Genomic DNA, 20,641 nt, shown 5'->3' with positions numbered 1-20,641 from the left:
ACACATGTACATGATAAAACTACAATTTATTTCTGGATCAGATCAACAAACTAATTGTTTAGTTTAGCAACCATCCAGTTGCTGTCTGGAAATGTTATAAATGAATGTCAGCATGGTTCTGGTTATAGCATTTGCTTTTGTTAATATCTGACCACTACAAAGTCTTCGGAGAAGGGTGGCATATAAATGTTGTTGTTATTATTATTATTATTATTATTATTATTATTATTATTATTATTATTATACCTCTGACTGTATATGAAGAATGTGTCTTGGCTGCTGGCTTGTACTATGCTTTACTAATTGTTCGAATTTTCTAACTTTCATTTTAATGTATTTTTAAAATAGGCAAAAATTTAGGGAATGCTATTCCGCTGGCTGTTGCAGATTAAAAATATTTTGTCCCGAGTGAAAGATCTTAAACATTAAGATCTTTATATGAATTAATGTATATGGACTTCCTACAGTTTCATAGAATGTGAAGCAGCCAGTAAATGTAACTTAATAATAGTCAACCTTTGTAGGTTGATTATGTTACGTCAGTGTTTTTCAACCTTGGCAACTTGAAGATATCTGGACTTCAGCTCCCAGAATTCCCCAGTCCAAATATCTTCAAGTTGCCATGGTTGGGAAACACTGTGTTACGTGACTTCATTGCCCAGATAGATAAACGCTTGTTCTCCTTTTTCTGTGTCTGAATCAGAGGTAGGATTCATATAATTTCCCTACCGGTTCACCCAGCACCCAAAATGTCAGTGTGAGCGATGTGCACATGTGCACCGGTCACCTGGTCTTCCAGTTTTTGGTGCGCATGTGAAAACCAGCTGTCCAGCACGCATAGTGATGGAAACTGGAAGCTCAGCTTCCCAGCGCGCACATGCATGCCAGAAAGCTGCTGTTCTGGTTTTCAGCGCTCCCGCAGGCACAAAAACCAACTGGCCAGTGCGCCGGAACCCAAAAGAGCAATGGGCGATGGTTGGCATGCCAGGAGAGAATGCGTGCCACTTCCGGTATGCATGCCATAGTTTTGCCATCACTGGTCTAGATGAAATTTACAGGCAGCCCTTTCTAGTGAATATTGATGTGTAATAAATAAATACCCACTCCTTCGTCTTGTTTGCCCAAGGATACTGACAGCTGTTTTTTAAACCATCTTCACAATATTTTGAAGAAAACAATGACTTTTTTAAATGAAAGACAATTTCATCAATGATCTTGCATTCAGATCAGAGGTGGTATTCAGCCGGTTCAGACCAGTTCGAGTGAACTGGTAGTAGTAACCAGCATGCGTGCTGGGGAACTGCTTTTCCAGTGCTCCTGCACATTTATTTATTTATTTAGTTAGTTAGTTAGTTAGTTAGTTAGTTAGTTAGTTAGTTAGTCCAATACATAATACACATTGAAGAGAATAAATATGTAATAATATAAATAAAGAAAATAGAAGAAAAGATATAAAAGTATAGGTGAACATGTTTGAAAGGAAGAAAAGATAAATGAGATAAGGAGAGACAATTGGACAGGGGACAGAAGGCACACAACCCCTTACTGACCTCTAAGGAACCTGGAGAGAACAATCGTGGATAGACTAAGGGAAAAATGTTGGGGGTTAGGGGTTGACACTACTGAGTCAGGTAATGAGTTCCATGCTTCGACAACTCGGTTGCTGAAGTCATATTTTTTACAGTCAAGTTTGGAGCGTTTAATATTAAGTTTGAATCTGTTGCGTGCTCTTGTGTTGTTGCGGTTGAAGCTGAAGTAGTCATTGACAGGTAGAACATTGCAGCATATGATCTTGTGGGCAATACTTAGATCATGTTTTAGGCGTCGTAGTTCTAAGCTTTCTAGACCTAGGATTGATAGTCTGCTTTTGTAGGGTATTCTGTTTCGAGTGGAGGAGTGAATGGCTCTTTTGGTGAAGTATCTTTGGACATTTTCAAGGGTGTTGATGTCCGAGATGTGGTATGGGTTCCAGACAGATGAACTGTATTCAAGGATGGGTCTGGCAAACGTTTTGTAGGCTCTGGTGAGTAGTGTGAGATTGCCAGAGCAGAAGCTGCATAGGATCAGGTTAACAACTCTAGAAGCCTTTTTGGCGATATTGTTGCAGTGGGCTTTGGCACTTACATGTGTTTGGCGCTCCCCCGCACTCCTGTTTTGACACTCGGTGTGAAAAAGGTTTTGCCAACTCTGATCTAGATGAAACCAGTTCAGGTTCCACCCTATATCATCAATAACACACATTTATAAGAGATTGTGCTTATCTTCCTACTATGAGAAGCTTCTGCTGACTTTTGGAGGTACCAGTAAGTTGCTAAGATAAGAAAAAGCAGGCCTGGCTGCATTTTTTCCTTGAATAGTTGGTAATCTTGACATAGAAATTTGCAATGTATTTGCAGCAGGAATCTTGTGATTATTTTAGCCTTAGCTTTGATAATTTTTACCCTCTTGGATTTGGACTATAATTTTGAAATAAATCAATGTAGTTTACTTTGTACTGATTTAGCATGTTGTATACATTAAACCTTTCTATTTTACAGGTCATACTTTTGCTTAAAGCAAAATTAATTCAACTATTGCTAAAAAATCTTGTCTTACTATATAATCACTGAAGTTAGTACTTTTGTTTATTACCAAGTGTTGAGCTAATGTGATCACTTTAAAAGAAACTGCAATTTCCTGGAGCTTTAATCAATTTATATTAACAATATGGCCCAATCAAATATACAGAAATTTTACTTTAGAGCTTCTGTACAAATTCAGAGATTCCCTAAGAAGAAATGTTACTCCCAGTATGACCATATTTAAAAATAATTGATACATAAGTACAGTTTGAGCAGAAAAGTAGTTGTCAAAATATTCTGCTTGATTATGTCTCCATACATTTTAAAATTGCAAGGCTATCCATACTTCCCTGGATATCAAGTCGTTTTATATTAAGTGGGATATGCTTGTGTGGAAAAATATGCTTATAAATCATATTTATAGTTCCAGGTAAGTATGTTTTGCCACACAGGCAAATAACATGATTATCAAGAACTATAAATACAATTCTTTGAATTTTTTGAACAAAACCTTTATGAATTCAGTAGAATTGAAATCACAAACAGCACTGAGGAATAACAAGAATTCATGAAATCGATATTGATAGGTTTTGTATCCAGATTCATCCAGATTCTATTTGTATTCATGTTTAGATAGAGGGCTCGGTTCCAGTTATCCTTCCTCTTAACATGATGCTCACTGCCCAAATGAAAGCTTCACAAATGAACAAGGAAGGAAACTTGGCAGGGGGTGGGGTGGGAGGAGTGACTAAGCCTAAACTTTATCTGTTAGATTTTGTAAATTCTTGAATATTTGGCATTATAACATTCCCAGAGATCAATTCAGTTTACTATACTAAGCATATATGTGGCCCTTTACTCAGAAGCAAAACTGTGGTTTGTCAATTTACATGCAGAGCCAATTAGCTAGTTTAGCAACATTTATTATTATTATATGCTGTCTTATTTTTGCTGTTAGCCGCCCCGAGTCTCCGGAGAGGGGCGGCATACAAATCCAATAAATAAATAAATGAATTTAGTACAGTATAACAGTATAAAGAGACATCAATGTTAGATGACATGGTGCTAAAACTGAATTAAATACAGTATATAAGTCAGTTTTAGTTAAGTTTTTAAGAAGTGTGGGTTTTATTTTAAAAAAAGATAGAAATTGTAGCATACATACACAGGATTAAACTATTCCATTTAAAATCATGGTAAATGGATAAATTTAGGCAGTGGGCCGATTCCCTCTCAGCCCCACACATCCCAAGGGAAGGGAAGGATCAAACATATCCCTTTCCAAATTAAAAATTCTGGAATGGAAAAACTCAGAATCCATAAAAAGGCCTACTCTCCCAATCATGGAACAAGCATTTTGTGGCAAGATGAGAAACAGGGGAACCAGACAAGGTTTCTGAATCCTAGTTGTAATGCAACTGGGTTTCCAGAAATTACATCAATGAATAAGAATGTGTAAAACAAAGAAATGCAAGATCGGACTCAAGATAATTTTGGCCTGATTATATTAGGGGCATTTCATGTTTATTCCAAGTTAGTTCCCATTGGCTCAAAGTTTCAAAAGAAAACTCACTTGCTGAAGAGAATATAGATGTAATATTTTTGTTACAATGAAAACTAATCATAGTATTAACCTGTATATTATAAATAGGATACAACGCCTTTCAGATCACAATTATATTCTAACAATAATAATTTTTGCATTGAAGTAGTGTACCACCCACATTAACCTGACCCCTATATATTTTTTATTTTTATCTGAATGGCATTGTGAAAATATTTTTAAATTTTCCTGTCTCTTTTAAGTGGAACAAGAATTTTCCAAAGCCTCATCTCAAAATTTTTTTTTTTTTAAAAAAAGTAGAGACAGGTTGATGTGATACAGAGGATGCCAGCTCTGAAATCTGAGACTTTAGCCAAGCATTTGTTGTCTCATTTATCCCAGATATGACACTCTCCAGCGAGTGCTTCCCAGGCATTTAGATTTTCATATTTGGTGTTTATATTTGAAAGTTTGGAAATGCCCTAGTGCACTGTAAAGCTCCTGGAAAGCTGGATCTACTAAATCAAGCTGAATTCATAACAGACAAGAGACTATATTAAAATATATATACATTTAATTTATTTAAGTGAATGAGTCGATATTATTTTCATTCCTCAATCCAGGAGGAATGATTTTTTTGCCTTAACACAAGCTTCTGAAAAACAGATCTTTTATTTTTTAAAGGAAATGAAATGAAAAACAGTTGACCATGGGGGAAAAGTTTCAAAGTATTTTCGACCTCCCTCAATGAATTTTTAAAATCGTTTTCACATTTCCTGCCTCTATTTTTCCAAAATCTGTTTAGACCTTTTCAACATGTCGCCTTGTGACTTTATCATTCCAGAGTTCCCCAGAGGAAGTCCTGGGAAACAAAATTGCGAGGATTTTCTTCCAGTTGTGGGAATCCATCCGTCTCTCTTCAAGTTGTTAATTTAAGCAGCCTTCCTTCGGCTTTCCCCCACTGCTATGTGAGACTGACACCAATTGCTGCTGAATAGCTCAGGGAGAGGAGAGGAGGAGGAGGGAGGTGGGTATCATGTGATTCGCTTCCCTGCTCCTTTAAAGCAGCCACATGCACTCGAGGGCCGGCTACAATCACAGCCCTCGGTACCGGAGCAGAGCGGTCCGGGCTTTCCCGGGCAATCGGCGCTGAGGTTCCTTCCCTCTTCCTTGCCATTCCTTTGCAGCTTTAACTTTTACAGCCGCCGCCGCCACCGCATAGAGAAAGCCCTGCAAAAATGGCTGGGGCAATTATCGAGAACATGAGCACTAAAAAGCTCTGCATTGTTGGCGGGATCTTGCTGGTCTTCCAAGTCGTCGCCTTTCTGGTGGGGGGTCTGATCGGTAAGTGTTCCGAAAGCAAACTTTTTTTGGGGGGGGGGGGGCTCTTCTTCCCTCGTCTTTCTCCGACTCGGGCTTCACCCGCTTGTCTGTTTGGATACTTGTTACTGTATCCCTGGGCTTGCTTCTATGATCTCATTGGCCCTGCTATTGTAGTTAAGAAAACAAGCGCGCCACGGGCCTCTTTGTGCCCACTGCGGTCTTAGGGCCCGCCAGCAAAGGAAAGCGGGGAGGCGTCGGGGGAAAAAAAAAAAAGTTTAGGACGGAGGGGTTTGCCACGGCTTGAAGGATCTGCTTCACGGAAACCAACGGCAGGACCGGACCTTTTAAGCATGGCGACTCGGTGGGTGCAAAAGCCCTCGGGGTAGAAAAGTTGATCCGGCTCTTTATTTCTGTCTCTCTCGCGTGTCCCCCCCACCCCAAAAATAAAATTAAAAATCCGCTTTTCCTCCAATTCGGTTGCAAAGAAGGGCCCTGATTTCCTTCAAAGAAAAAGTGGATCCGCTCCAACCCACCAAAGGCATGTTCCGGCATTGTATCCCACTTCATGGATCTTTGCTTTCTTCCTGCACCCCAACCCCCTTTTTTGAACACTGCGTGATTTTTGCCCAGGCAGCCTTTCTCTTTAGATTGGATTTCAAGACTCTTTTAAGGGCGGGGAAGGGCTGAGCAGAATGGGAGGAGGAAAGAACCAGGGATGCCTTTCCTCCTCCTGGGAGAGAAAGAGAGAGGAGAGTTTTGCTTTTGACTTTTTAATTCCCCCGTCCCTTCCCACTACTGAAAGTCTTGTGGCTTCTTTTGATGTTGCCTGGACTTCCTCTGGGGAGGCTCTATTGTGGAGAAAGCATCAGAAATGGACATTGTGGTTTTGAGGGTAGTTTTCTTTCTCCCTCCCAGCTACATAACCTGTGCTGCTGGCTGCCTTAAAACGAAAATAAAACCTCTTAATATACTGCTCAAAATAAAATAAAATAAAATAAAGGGAACGCTTAAATAGCACATCTTAGATTTGAATGAATGAAATATTCTCATTGAATACTTTGTTCTGTACAAAGTTGACTGTGCACAACAATTGATTGTCAATCGGTGTTGCTTCCTAAGTGCAGTGTTTCTCAATCTTGGCAACTTGAAGATATTTGGACTTCAACTCCCAGAATTCCCCAGCCAGCATTTGCTGGCTGGGGAATTTTGGGAGTTGAAGTACAGATATCTTCAAGTTGCCAAGGTTGGGAAACACTGCCTAAGTGGACAGTTTGATTTCACAGAAGTTTGATTTACCTGGAGTTATATTGTTTAAGTGTCCCCTTTATTTTTTTGAGCAGTGTAGATTACCTCAGGAGAATGAGGACCGTGAGAAACACAACCTGAGGATACCGAAAAGGGTATCTTAATTATTTTCCTTCAAATATGTAAAACCTTTTATTGCCCCATTTTCAAGGCCTAGGTGGGTCTTAAAATTTCTCCATGGAAGTACTAAAAAGAATGAAATCTATGCTAGCCATAATGTCCACTTGTTAATCCTTATTTTGAAGTTTGGACTCGGAGCCACTATTTTGTCATTCACTTTCTAGTCTTAGGCATGAATCATTCAACTTGGTATGTCACTGGATCATAGATAAAATAGCTGCAGCATATATATTGCTGGATGGGTTTATCCCTTCATTTTGTTTCACAAACAATAACTCTCTGTTGGTTTTAAATTTAAAACCATTAGCCAAATATTCTTTGGAGAAACAGTGCCAGTTCAAGGGAAGAGAAGAAGTAGCTTCCCCAGGAAATCTGTTTTATGAAACAAAACACAGATTTTGTTGGGGGGGGGGGGGAGAAGTCAACTTTTTAAAAGCCAGCCCTGTAGATGTTCAGATTTCACCTCTCAGCAATTTCTTTTCAAAGGTGATCTTGGAAAAATATTCTTAAGGAAAAATGAGAAACATTCTATTTTATGGAAACCATACATGGCCTTCAGTTGAAAGGTTTTGTGTTGTAAATATTAAAGGTGACTTAAATCTTTTGGTATTGTTCTTTATCAGTGTGAAATTCTTTGCATGCTTCAAGGTCTTTGCATACTGCTAAGGTTTTTCTAAGACTAGACAGTGTGCGAGAAACCAGCTGTAACGGGCAAAACAGACATGTTGCAACACATTTCAGCCAGCTTTTTGTCTCTGACCAGACCAGCATGCTTGCACTAGACAATTGACTGTGCAGTCATTTTACCTGGGCATAATTTAGCACTAGGGGGAAAATCTACTGTATCCTAATTCATTGGGTTACTTTGAAGCAAGAGTGTTGTTTTGATACTCAGATTTTGCATTTTTCTGAAACATTACAGATGCCTTTATTCGTCTGCATCTTTCTGGTTCTTTTGAATATTGAGTTTTGCAGATCAAATGTCTTTGGTATTAAGTTATAATAGCCATCACTTTTAAAGCATATCCTTTTATACAACTGAATTTAATCTTGAATACAATACAGGGCCTTAAAGAGATTCTTTGTGTTGGTGTGTGTGTGTGGGAGTGCACATTTTTATGTAAATATAATGGTTGGATATTTTTGAAAGGACTTCCAGGAGTGACTTTTGTGTGTGTGTTTTAATGTGCAGGTGTGCATGCCTTTTTTTCTTTTCCCATGGTTTAAATAAGCTCAAAATCATATGGTATGCAGACTTCCTGCTGTGATGTCCCATAATGCATTGCAAAATCTGTATTGAGTGTTATATCCAAATCATAGAAGCTTTTAGTATATACAGCTACAACACAGTCATAGCTAAAAGCTTGGAAAAGCAATAGCTGTCTTTTCTGTGGTTTATGGAGCCATCCAAAGAATGTGTTCCTGTTATTACATCATCTTTTTCAAAGACAAGCTTGGTTTAATTAAGCATTTTAAATAGATGAAATAGGCTTTTTTAAAGTTCTTTCTGCTTTCCTACTAAGCAAGTTTTCAGTTTTCAAGGCAGTTTATGAATCAATTTAGTCAAATTTAAAGGCAGTGAAAACTGTTAGGAAAGCATATTTTTTGGCAATTAAGTTTACAAAAATTGGCAGTTGATAAATGAAACAGCAGTTATCCATTCCCAGATTTTTGTAAATAAGACGAGTGAGCAGATTTGATAAGCATTTCTGGCAAGAAAACATACAACGAGGCTTCCATTACTTAAAAAAATCCATATTCATAATAGTCATCAATATGAAGATTTATTATTTTTGCAACTCTGTGGAAGTTAACCAATTAATCATTGATTCTTAGCTCTGTCAATAATCAAATTACCTAAGCTTTTACCTTATAGACCAGAATATAAATACAGTATCCCAAAGTACCCATTGGGAATTTGTATTGCTGGGCAATGTTGTAAATGTGAAGTGGTATGGAGGGCTAGGATGTTTGTTTGTTGTTATTTTTATACTTATATTTTGAAGTGATGGATTTTGATGTGATTTCCAGAACTGATGAATTAAAATTATTGGTGTTGCTTTTGTCTGTTTAACATGTATCTAAACCCTAATTTATACATTCCATTTCTAATCCAGTTTTTGTTTTTTAAGATCTGATACTTCCAATGCAATGGGAAATTCACTCACTTTTAAATTGAAGCTTATTAATGATGATTAGTTAATGCTTATTTTCAGGGAATGCCCAAACCACAGTTTACTATTTGGAGAGGGGCGGCATACAAATCTAAATAATAAATAAATAATAAATAAATAAATATCACAATGTTTATGAAGACATCAGAAGCTCAATTTGAAGGAAAATTCAGAGAAGCTAGGAAATCTCAGATCTAATTGCAGAGGGAGAAGGACATACATTTACATGGTACACTCCTAACCCAATAAGTCTACCCTCGACAAGAAATATAGTTACTGAACCAGCTATGTGGAATATTTGAAATGAATGACATTTTTTAATACTGCCAATAAATGCAATCCATGATGGATCCTTACATGAATGGACACAAATGTATTTCTCTATTAATCTTTCCCCAGGGATATTTTTCAGATTCTGCAGTTATGGGATGCTTAGTGATACTTCTCTTTAGTGATAGCTTATTGATTATCTTATATCCAAATGGTTATTTTATCAAATGTATTGATCCCCCATCTTACCACAAGGTAACTGAGCAATTATTAATACAGTACTAGATTTGTAGTTTGCTCATATTTTAATGAAACAAAATTGTTTACTGTGGATAAGCTGTAGTGGTGAACAGGAATGTACTACTGTACATTTCAGATTTGTTGGTTATGACCTATAAAGCCCTTCATGGCACCGGACCAGATTATCTCAGGGACTGCCTTCTGCTGCACGAATCCCAGCGACCAGTTAGGTCCCACAGAGTGGGTCTTCTCCAGGTCCCGTCAACTAAACAATGCCGCTTGGTGGGACCCAGGGGAAGAGCCTTCTCTGTGGCGGCCCCAGCCCTCTGGAACCAACTCCCTCCAGAGATTAGAATTGCCCCCACCCTCCTTGCCTTTCATAAGCTACTTAAAACCCACCTCTGCTGCCAGGCATGGGGGAATTGAGATTCCCTTCCCCCCTAGGCCTTTTCAATTTTATGCATGGTATGTCTGTCTGTCTGTATGTTTGGTTTTTTATATTAATGGGTTTTTAATCGTTTTTAGTATTGGATTATTATTGTACGCTGTTTTATGATTGCTGTTAGCCGCCCCGAGTCTTCGGAGATGGGCGGCATATAAATCCAATAAATAAATAAATACATAAATTTGGTGGTGTTCTATATTTAAAGATGGTGGTTGTGACATACAGTAACTTTAAGAGCTATGATAGGCAGATATTATTGGAATTGGGATCCAATATATCTGAAGGGTACCAGGTTAGAAAAATAAGGGTAGAAATAGTTACCACAGAAGCAGCTACTATTTTCATGACTCTCCAACATTCTTGCTTTATTCCATTTCTACTAAGAAGAAGCTGGGAACTTGGCATTTTATTTCAGGCTTTTTTGGGAGAAGTATCATAGTAAAAATATTATGAAAAGAATGTCCATAATTATTTAACTACTCCCATGGTTGCTAAGGCCAAAGAAAACCACTCACTGGTATCAAATTCTAGGTCATCATGAAGGCAAATGCGTTATAAGATGTGGGATAGAACATAGATTGCATTTAAACCCATATTATTTAAATTTGATTTAGTTTTTTTGTTTACAGTCAGGGTGCACTTTCTGCTTTATTGCTTAATTTTTATGTACAATTCTCTTTGTAGTTGTCTAGAAATCTATATAAAGATTAGAAAAAAATATACCTGAATTTGAACATAAAATGTTGCTGCTGCTTGTTTTTTTAAAAGAGTTCCTGATATGAAAATGTAGATTAAGATATCAGTTACAAATGCCAAGTGTTCAGAAACAGCTTGCAAATTTAGATTAAAAAACTTTTGCAGCTATAAGGCCTTTTACATGGCAGCTTCGTTAACTGATTTATCTCAAATAAGTAATTATCCTGATAAATGAGCCTAGGAAGCCAAAATGATAATCATGTTGGAAAATAAATCTAAAGCAAATGTAAATATTGAGAACAATTACCTTATTTGAATTAAAGTTCTTTGCCTGGATTAAGGACTATGATTCATTTAAATATGTTAAAGGGTTAAATAAGGTCCAGGAGGGAAGTGTTTTTAATAGGAAAGTGAACACAAGAACAAGGGGACACAATCTGAAGTTAGTTGGGGAAAAGATCAAAAGCAACATGAGAAAATATTATTTTACTGAAAGAGTAGTAGATCCTTGGAACAAACTTCCAGCAGATAAATAGATAAATCAACAGTAACTGAATTTAAACATGCCTGGGATAAACATATATCCATCCTAAGATAAAATACAGAAAATAGTATAAGGGCAGACTAGATGGACCATGAGATCTTTTTCTGCGGTCAGACTTCTATGTTTCTATGTTTCATTTAGGAGAGAAATAACTATGGAACCATTTCTTTGGGCCTGTCTGGAATTAAAAATTAAAAATCTAACTTTTGTGATACCTCTATTGAGATGAAAGCTTACATGCACATACCAGAGATGTTTTAGCATTCCTTCAAGCATAGTTCCCTCTAAGCTGAGCAATGAGCAATCGCTCACTTAAAAATCATCATCAACTCAGAGTTTTCCAAACCTCCCCAGAAGCCGAGAGGGAAAGAGTGAGAGGGAAGGAGAGAGAAAGGAAGAGAGGAAGAGAGAGAAACAGATAGAAAAAAGAGAGGAAGGAAAAGAGAAAGAAAAAGAATGGGAGTAAGGAAGAGAGAAAGAAAATCAAAATCTAGTTTGAAACTAGCTCAACTATTTAAGTGGCATTTTGATATTGATAGAGTTGCCCTATTATGAGCTCACTGTTATAGACACACAGTACAGTATTTTATTTTGAAATTCTCTGAGGCAAAACAGGGTGGGTTTTTTTATTTATTTGTTTGTTTGTTTGTTTATTTGTTTGTTTATTTATTATTTCTGTGCCGCCCAGTCCCGAAGGGACTGCCGCTCAGACACTATACTTTTCCGCCCACCCCCCCAAAAAATTAGAGGGAACACTGCCTTCAAGGCATAAATGTGATACATGTGCAGAAATTTGCCTCTGAAATGAGAAATGCTTTCTACCTATAGAAGTGGTTTCAATGCTCCAATTGTTAGCTGAAAATCAAACATTTTAAGCTCAGCTATAAAAATTGGCTGTTATTTCAGAGCAGGTCTCTTCACTTTGAATACTATGGGCTCATCATTTTTATTTAGACCTATTTGTGAACTGATTTAATAGCTTGGCTGCAGTAGCAAGACCCATGGCTTTTCAAAAGTAAAAATTGACAAAAGAAAGGCTTTGGCAGGGCCCAAGTATGTTTTGCTGCAATGAGCCAATTAGCAAGCAGTCCCTCTTTTAAAGGTCAGATAGTTCCACTATGAAATTTAAATAATTGGTTTTCAGCTATAATCACTGGAGCAGTTAGTCATGGTAAAGTTGATACTTAATCATATTTGCGACACAATGATTAGCAGCACTTCTCTCCTGCTCTTTCAGAATGATTTTAGCCTTATTAGGGTTTTTAAGAAATTGCTACCTCGTGATCCTGGGAAAGGATGACTGAAAGATTTTTGTAATATATTGTAAAGATGCAAAAATTTTATCCTTTGTTGATCCTCCTAGTTAAGTAAAAAAATAATGTAAAAAAACCTTCTTGAGTTTTGTATCTCTTGGCCTGAGTTATTTGAAGGATAGTTACTCTGTGTCTGGTATTGATTTTGTAGTTGGCAGACTCAAGATACAGCATATCTCAACTCCACAGCAAGAGTTTTTTAAAAATCTAGTTAATGAAATTGTTCCTTAGTAATACCATACAGTATTTCTAAGAGTGATAAAAGTCAGCAAAAATATGTATGTTGCAGGTGGATATATTACCAGTATGTTAAAGGAAACAAAAGGTGAGAATGCAAACTTGAATGCAGTTGCCAGTTCTCCCAATGATGGGCTTTTAAATTTCATTTCTATATGTTAAAAATTTATTTTATTTGCTGGCAAGAAATAAACAGGCTGCTGTTCTCTTTCTCTTTTTTTATCTATTTACTCCGAGCTACTTTTCTCTTGCTTAGAGAAATATGATTTTTTTTGTGTCTCAGTATTATTAGAGGCTTACATCTTCCTGCCTAAGTTCTGTGCAACCACACTTCTAAATCTTAGCCTAGAAAACTCACCATTACTAAGAAACAGACCATTTCAACTTGTCTCACTTCTTGTATTAATGCCTAGTTCCCTTGGGTGTGTATTTGTTTGTTTCTGTTTATAGCCTGTTCCATTCTTCAGTAGCCTTAGCATGAGCAATACAAGGGAAAATAAAATTAAAAGGTAGAACAGAATAAATAGTAATCAAATCAGACCTTAATGGTTCTATCTTACTTTCCTGGTTGGTTTTTTTTGTTTTTGCATTTTATAGAACCTGGGATAGGACATACAGCCTTCAATGTTCATTAATGGAATTTTCTCTTCTTGGGATGCTTCATAAACCACGAGGCCATGATTTTAGCACCTCTGGTATTGAAGCAATAAAGAAAAATGGTTGCTCTTCTGCCTTAGGAAAATAAGGCCCTCAATTGTGCTGCTGACTTGGCTTCGTTGAAATCTTTTGCCCTTGTTACCTGGCTGTTTTTGTCTTTGTTCCTGAATGTCTGAGAAAAATAAACCTTTTGATAACAAGAAATATATTAATTTGGACCACAATTTGATTCAGTTATGTACAGTACTTTGTTTTAGTTATAGTCTTAAGATTCTATTTCTTTAAAATATGTTACACAGGGATCAAATCACAATCCTAAATAGGTTTACTCAGCTCTTTTGATTTCAGTGATATTTACACAAAAGAGTATATAGCAATAGAAACTGCAGTTTAATGTTTCCAAATGTAAAATAATGCACTTGGGGAAAAGGAATCCTCAATCTGAGTATTGCATTGGCAGTTCTGTGTTAGCAAAAACTTCAGAAGAGAAGGATTTAGGGGTAGTGATTTCTGACAGTCTCAAACTGGGTAAGCAGTGTGGTCAGGCGGTAGGAAAAGCAAGTAGGATGCTTGGCTGCATAGCTAGAGGTATAACAAGCAGGGAGAGGGATATTGTGATCCCCTTATATAGAGCGCTGGTGAGACCACATTTGGAGTACAGTAGAACCCCGACTTACGAGACTAATTGGTTCCGGAAGGAGGCTCGTAAGTCGGAATGCTCGTATGACGAAACATTGTTTCCCATAGGAAACAATATAAAGTCAATTAATCCGTGCAACAACAAAAAAAACCGCTGCCGCCGAAGGCGGAAGTTAGCGTTCAGAGACAGCTGCGAAGCAGCACGCGTGTTTTAAAATGTGGCAGCCGGCCTGGGGGGCTCGGGGGGAAGCCCCCGAGCCCCCCAGGCGGCCTGCCACGTTTTAAAACACCCGCGCCGCTTCGCAGCTGTCTGCTGAATCCGGAACGCTAACTTCCGCATTCGGATTCAGCAGACAGCTGCGAAGCAGCGCGCGTGTTTTAAAACGTGGCAGCTGGCCTGGGGGGCTCGGGGGGAAGCCCCCGAGCCCCCCAGGCCGGCTGCAACCTTTTAAAACACGCGTGCCGCTTCGCAGCTCTCTGCTGAATCCGGAACGCTAACTTCTGCGTTCGGATTCAGCAGACAGCTGCGAAGCAGAGCGCGTGTTTTAAAAGGTGGCAGCCGGCCTTGGGGGGCTCGGGGGGAAGCCCCCGAGCCCCCCAGGGCGGCTGTGACGTTTTAAAACACGCGCGCTGCTTCGCAGCTCTCTGCTGAATCCGGAACGCTAACTTCCGCGTTCGGATTCAGCAGACAGCTGCGAAGCAGCGCGCGTGTTTTAAAAGGTTGCAGCCGGCCTGGGGGGCTTGCCAGCACCCCCCCGAGCCCCCCAGGCCGGCTGCAACCTTTTAAAACATGCAGGATACGAGCGCCAAGGAGCTGTCTCCTGAAGCCGAAAGCGGAAGTTAGTGTTCGGCTTCAGGAGACAGCTCCTTGGCCCTCGTATCCCGAATGTGAGCTCGGGAGGCGAACAAAAATGTTGCTCCCCTCCCAGCTCTTATCTCGAGTAGCTCGTAAGTAGAGCTGCTCGTATGTCGAGGTTCCACTGTACTGTGTTCAGTTCTGGAGATCTCACCTACAAAAAGATATTGACAAAATTGAACGGGTCCAAAGATGGGCTACAAGAATGGTGGAAGGTCTTAAGCATAAAACGTATCAGGAAAGACTTCATGAACTCAATCTGTACAGTCTGGAGGACAGAAGGAAAAGGGGGGACATGATCGAAACATTTAAATATGTTAAAGAGTTAAATAAGGTTCAGGAGGGAAGTGTTTTTAATGGGAAGTTAGTTGGGGGAAAGATCAAAAGCAACATGAGAAAATATTATTTTACTGAAAGAGTAGTAGATTCTTGGAACAAACTTCCAGCAGACGTGGTTGGTAAATCCACAGTAACTGAATTTAAACATGCCTGGGATAAACATATATCCATTGTAAGATAAAATACAGGAAATAGTATAAGGGCAGACTAGATGGACCATGAGGTCTTTTTCTGCCGTCAATCTTCTATGTTTCTATGTTTCTATAGGCTTGAAGCTTTTGCTATATAAAAGTTGGCAAAAAGCATCTGCTAAATTCCAGAATAAATAAAACCGGTTAGCCAGTAAACATGGGAAAGACTGGGGATGATGGTGGTGTTATAATCCAATCCTTCTGGAGGGCCCGGGTTGGTTTAAATGCTATGAGTTTAGCAAGCTTGATGTTCCGGGATAATTAAAACCAAGAAAGAAAAAAGAAAAGATGCCTAGGCTTATAAGATGAGAGAGGTAAAGATGATAAATTAGCTTGTTTATTCCTATCCTGCTGTTGAGTTAGTGTAATGAAGCAGAAGGCCTTTGTATGCACTCATTTGGTGGTGATAGCCTCTGCTCAGAAGGGGGTAATTGAATAGAAAAAGAGAATGCTGTTGGAGCACGGGAGCAGTTAACATCACATGAGGTCACTAGGCTTCAGACTTTAATCAGTGTAGACACCATGCAATTGAGATTTTTCTAAAGGATTTGGAGGAGTGTGAATAAGGGTCAGAAAATAGCACTGGAGGAGCTGTAGAAAATAATGGGCAAACACTCTGTAGATATGTTTTAATATCAGGTTGGCTGTAGCATAAATGTTGACATGAGATCCTGAATGGGCTTAGCTCCACGAGTGCTTAATTAGGTCACTGTAGTTGTATTCCCATGGTTTCCCACAGACTATTATGAGTTGAAGGAAAATGATTGAAACTAAAGTCTATTGCTATATTTTGAATTTTGTAATAAACTCTGATTGAAGAAGACTATCCAGAGGAATCTCCTTTGAATCCATTCAAGAGGGTTCCCTAAGCCTTCCCCACATCCCCTTATTTATATTACATGCTTTTGCATATTTGTATTAACTCCATTTATATGGCCATGTATCTCAAGTTGATGAGCCAGGGTGGCTAACAATTAAATTAGCATTAAAAATACGAATAGCAGCATGCATGGGATGATCCACAGCTGGGAAAAAAACCTCAACTTATCAATAGCAAGTCAACACTGAGGCTAGGGGAGTGGAGGGGGCATTCTATGGAGTCGCAGAGGGCCGGAGCATACCGGTCGTGATTGGGAGAGGTAGGTATGGCAGGAGCCAGGAGGTAGGCCACTCACAGTGAACTAGGATTCGCTGCTTAAAACCTCGTTCTGGCCCCCTGGAACCATCTAGCTCAGGGGTTGGCAATTAATTTTGCCATGGGGCTGCATGAGAAATTGGGATGGTTTTAGAGGGCCGGACTAATATAATTAACTCAATTCAACCCAATACTCTATATTTTTGGGTAGAACTGAGTTAATTATATTATAATTATAAATTATAATTATATATATATATAATTATATTATATATTATTATAATTATAATTATAAATTAGTTGCGCGCTCCTGGTATATAGTGGTATAATTAAGAGAAAATGTATGTAACTGGATGACAAAATTAGAAAAAAAAACTTTTGCAATTTTTTTGATGATTGATATTAGTTACTAACAAAATACGGTACTGAATTTTATTAATGGGTAATTAGATGATACACCGTATTGTTTGAATGTAAGTTGAGAGAATTTTTTTTTAAAAAAATTACTCCCCCCCCAAAAGTCCTTCCTTTCTCCGTCCCTCCATTCATTTCATTCTTCCTTCTTTCTTTCCTTCTTCCCTCCATTTTTCCTTCCTTCTTACTTTCCTTTCTTCCTTGTTCCCTCCATTTCTCTTTCCAGCTACAAATTCCACATAGCCTGCCCTCAAAAACAACCAACCACATTATTATTATTATTATTAGTAGTAGTAGTAGTAGTAGTATTAGTATTAGTATTAGTATCAGTATTAATTAGATTTGTATGCCGCCCCTCTCCGCAGACTCAGGGCGGCTCACAGCAATCAAGAACAATATATAGTAACAAATCTAATATTAAAATCTAAAATAACAATTTAGCCTAAACCCCCCAGTATATACTGTATATATATAAAAAACATACACACAAACATATCATACATAAAACTACATAGGCAAAGGGGAGATGTCTCAGTTCCCCCATGCCTGACGGCAGAGTTGGGTTTTAAGAAGTTTACGAAAGGCAAGGAGGGTGGGGGCCATCCTAATCTCTGGGGGGAGCTGGTTCCAGAAGGTCGGGGCAGCCACAAAGAAGGCTCTTCCCCTGGGTCCCGCCAGCCTACACTGTTTAGTCAATGGGACCCGGAGAAGGCCAACATACAATTGGATAAGATATATCCAGCCCTTATTTTGGACTATAACAAAAAAGCATTCAAGTTAGCATAGAGACAAGTGATTTTATACTCAAAATGCCACATATTTTGTGTTTTATTTTTCTTCCGTGTATTAGTAGCTACTTTATATCAACAATAAGGCTTTAAAATTAGCGACTCTAAAGACAACTGCTTCAAATATAAACAGATTCTGTAGGATAAATTTTAATTTTGCTGTCAGGCAAATCTCCCAACATCTGAAGACATAGCTTGCAGCTGGCATTAATAATTAAAACAATATTCCTAAATAATACCCAGACATTTCAGACACACTTTTCAGAACTTTGCATTTTTGTAATATTTTGAAGGGGACAATTTATGATTTAACAAATCCTGCCCTACAGAAAACATTAACTCCTCCACTCCTGTTCTCTCTAATGAAATAAACTTCATTTTAGCTGACCTATCGTATCTATAAATTGTTTTAGAATTAGGTGGGTAAAATGAGGACCCGGATTGTGGGGGCAATAGCCTAGCTCTGTTTAAAAAGTGCTATTGCTAACATGTTGTAAGCCGCCCTGAGTCTAAGGAGAAGGGCGGCATAAAAATTGAATAAATAAATAAAATAAATAAATAAATTTCAGCAAAAAAAATCACATTCAGGAGAGTGGATTCAGAATTAGGAATTGTTTAACAAATACATGATTTGCTTGATGACCACCATAAAAATAGTTATAAAAGTGGATCTGATCATAGTGCCTCAACTTGCAAGTGCAATGACATACGACCAGCCTTTCATCCCAGTTGTGACTGTAAATTGAGAACTACTTGTCTGCTAAAGGACATATGATTAGATTCGGAAGAAGCAAAGTGTAACTTTAAAAATTTGCAAACTGTCTGCTTCTTTGATTTCACCGGAAAGGAAGTTTTTTTTAGTTTTTCCTATGCCTTGGAAAACAATTTCTGGATAATTTTTTCTCCTGAAATGATACTTTGCTAAAAGATTATTTTGAAAACTAAGTGGAAATTCAAATGATAGAATATATAGAAAGTGTAATTTTAAGATTAAAGTAGATAGCTACCAGCTTATGAAAACTTAGTTTCTAAAAAAGGGTTAAAACTGGTCTGAAGCAGAGTTAGGATCCCAATTGGCCTTATTGCTCAATGTTATGCATACATATACACATACATACATACAGGGGTGGGCAGCAGGCAGGATGGGGTGGAACACAGTTCCACCGATGGAAACCCAGTCACATGACCATTAAGTCACACCCACAAAATAAGCCACACCCACAGCATGGCAGTCCATTTTGGCTGCCCATTACTACATACAAACATGTGTACATACATCCATACATATACACTTTTTAGTGTAGTATAGGTGTAACATTTAATAATAAAAACTAGTAACTGAGCCAATTACATGCAGTGTTTCTTTGTCAGTGAGGGAGAGAAAGAGATAGAAGAAATCTTTTCCCAGGGGGATGTTTATGATTCGGTTTCAGATATTTAAGACCTTGTTCTTGATACTGTAAAATAAATTTTACAGTATAATCCATTATCAGACAAGATGAGATCTCTAGTGTGCGAGAGGCCCAGGGAGATTCATTTGGTTCATTGGAGCAGGTCACTGCTTGATGTGCAGGATTAAAAGACCGGCTGATTGAGTAGTAATACAAGTGTGTGCACTGCAAGACAAAACAAGAAGTAGACTGTGTAGGAAATAATTGTCATCTTGAGAATCATGCGGCTATTTTGTGTGGCAAGCCACAACCTTATTCTGTTGTGTTATGTGATTCTGAAATCTGACCTGAATAGATTTAACAGATTAAATCAGTTAGGTGACTCCCCCCCCCCCATTATATTGTATTGGATCCATAGGTAAGGGCTGCCTCACTCACCTTGATGCAGCTAGGTTGAATTCCAAAAATATTTGTTTATATCAGGGGTGGCAAACTTGTGTCATCACAGCGGCATCAGTGACTTTTCGGGATTTTTTGGTCTTCGTTAGGCTGGGGCGGGGCCAGCATTTGACGCATCTGGCCCACGGGCTACAAGTTTGACACCCTAGTCTATGGAATCTTTGGTGCTCTCCAAGTTTGTTGGGTTTCTTGAAGACTTTGCCCAATTAGCGAACATCTTCAATGCTAGATGGGACTGGGATTTGCTCTCTGTTTATATAGAGTAGCTTGTTGTGTCAGTGTCACTGGGAGTATCTCTATTAGTAAGAGAAAATGGTTTATAAATTCTAGGATTGCAGGTTACCTCTATACTTTGCCTTGCATATTGTTGAATTAGACAGGTGTAATAATCCACTCATAAATATATTTACATACATATCATAATTTAACGGATGCAACAAAATGGACAATACAAAATTGGTATTGGTACATGGTGGAACACATTCAGTTTGAAATTATAGATACAAATGAATATGATTAATGAAAATAAAGTGAAAGAACTGATGGGAAGATGGGACAGGGTTAGAGGTTTTATGGTTAGTAGAATTCGAGACCAAGGTATAAAGAATAAACTGGAATCGCTCTATAATTTGTAAATATGGTAATGTTCTTGGTTTAAAATAATATTAAAAAGTACATTTTCATTTTGGTAGAGGGGCCTGGATGAATGATGTTCGGTGGTGGGAGCACGCATCGCTGTGTACTGTCTTTTATGTAGTGTGTATCTGTTATTATTAAAGATTAATAAAATTTATTTTTAAAAAAACATAATTTAACATTTTAATAAAGATTGCTTTTTTAGCCTATTATTGCACTAGAAACTTTCATGAGCACCAAAAGGAATAATAAATGGAAAAAGATGGAGCTTTTATATATATAAAAAATCTTTGAGTCATTTACAGTTTCTGGCTAAGCTTGGTCACTAATAATAGGTTATAGGTATTTACAGCTCCCTTTTGCCT

General features: G+C 38.0%; 1 protein-coding gene across 2 annotated transcripts in view; it reads left to right on the top strand.

Moving 5' to 3' along the window:
- The first annotated feature begins 5,106 nt into the window (after nucleotides 1-5,106).
- WLS (Wnt ligand secretion mediator) overlaps nucleotides 5,107-20,641 on the top strand; it is a 48,022-nt gene continuing 32,487 nt past the window's right edge. The window contains exon 1 of one of the 2 annotated variants that reach the window (XM_070746133.1): nucleotides 5,107-5,448. In XM_070746133.1, the coding sequence (XP_070602234.1) occupies nucleotides 5,343-5,448 (106 nt within the window). In that variant the 5' untranslated portion in view covers nucleotides 5,107-5,342. Of the gene's footprint in view, nucleotides 5,449-5,632; nucleotides 5,789-20,641 lie in introns of those variants that run through there. The other variant, XM_070746135.1, reaches the window with a different exon arrangement.

The sequence above is a fragment of the Erythrolamprus reginae genome, chromosome 3, assembly GCF_031021105.1.
Source record: "Erythrolamprus reginae isolate rEryReg1 chromosome 3, rEryReg1.hap1, whole genome shotgun sequence".
NCBI classification, from domain to species: Eukaryota; Metazoa; Chordata; class Lepidosauria; order Squamata; family Dipsadidae; genus Erythrolamprus; species Erythrolamprus reginae.
Note: the sequence above shows the minus strand (reverse complement) of the source record. Positions and strands in the feature narration are given on the sequence as shown.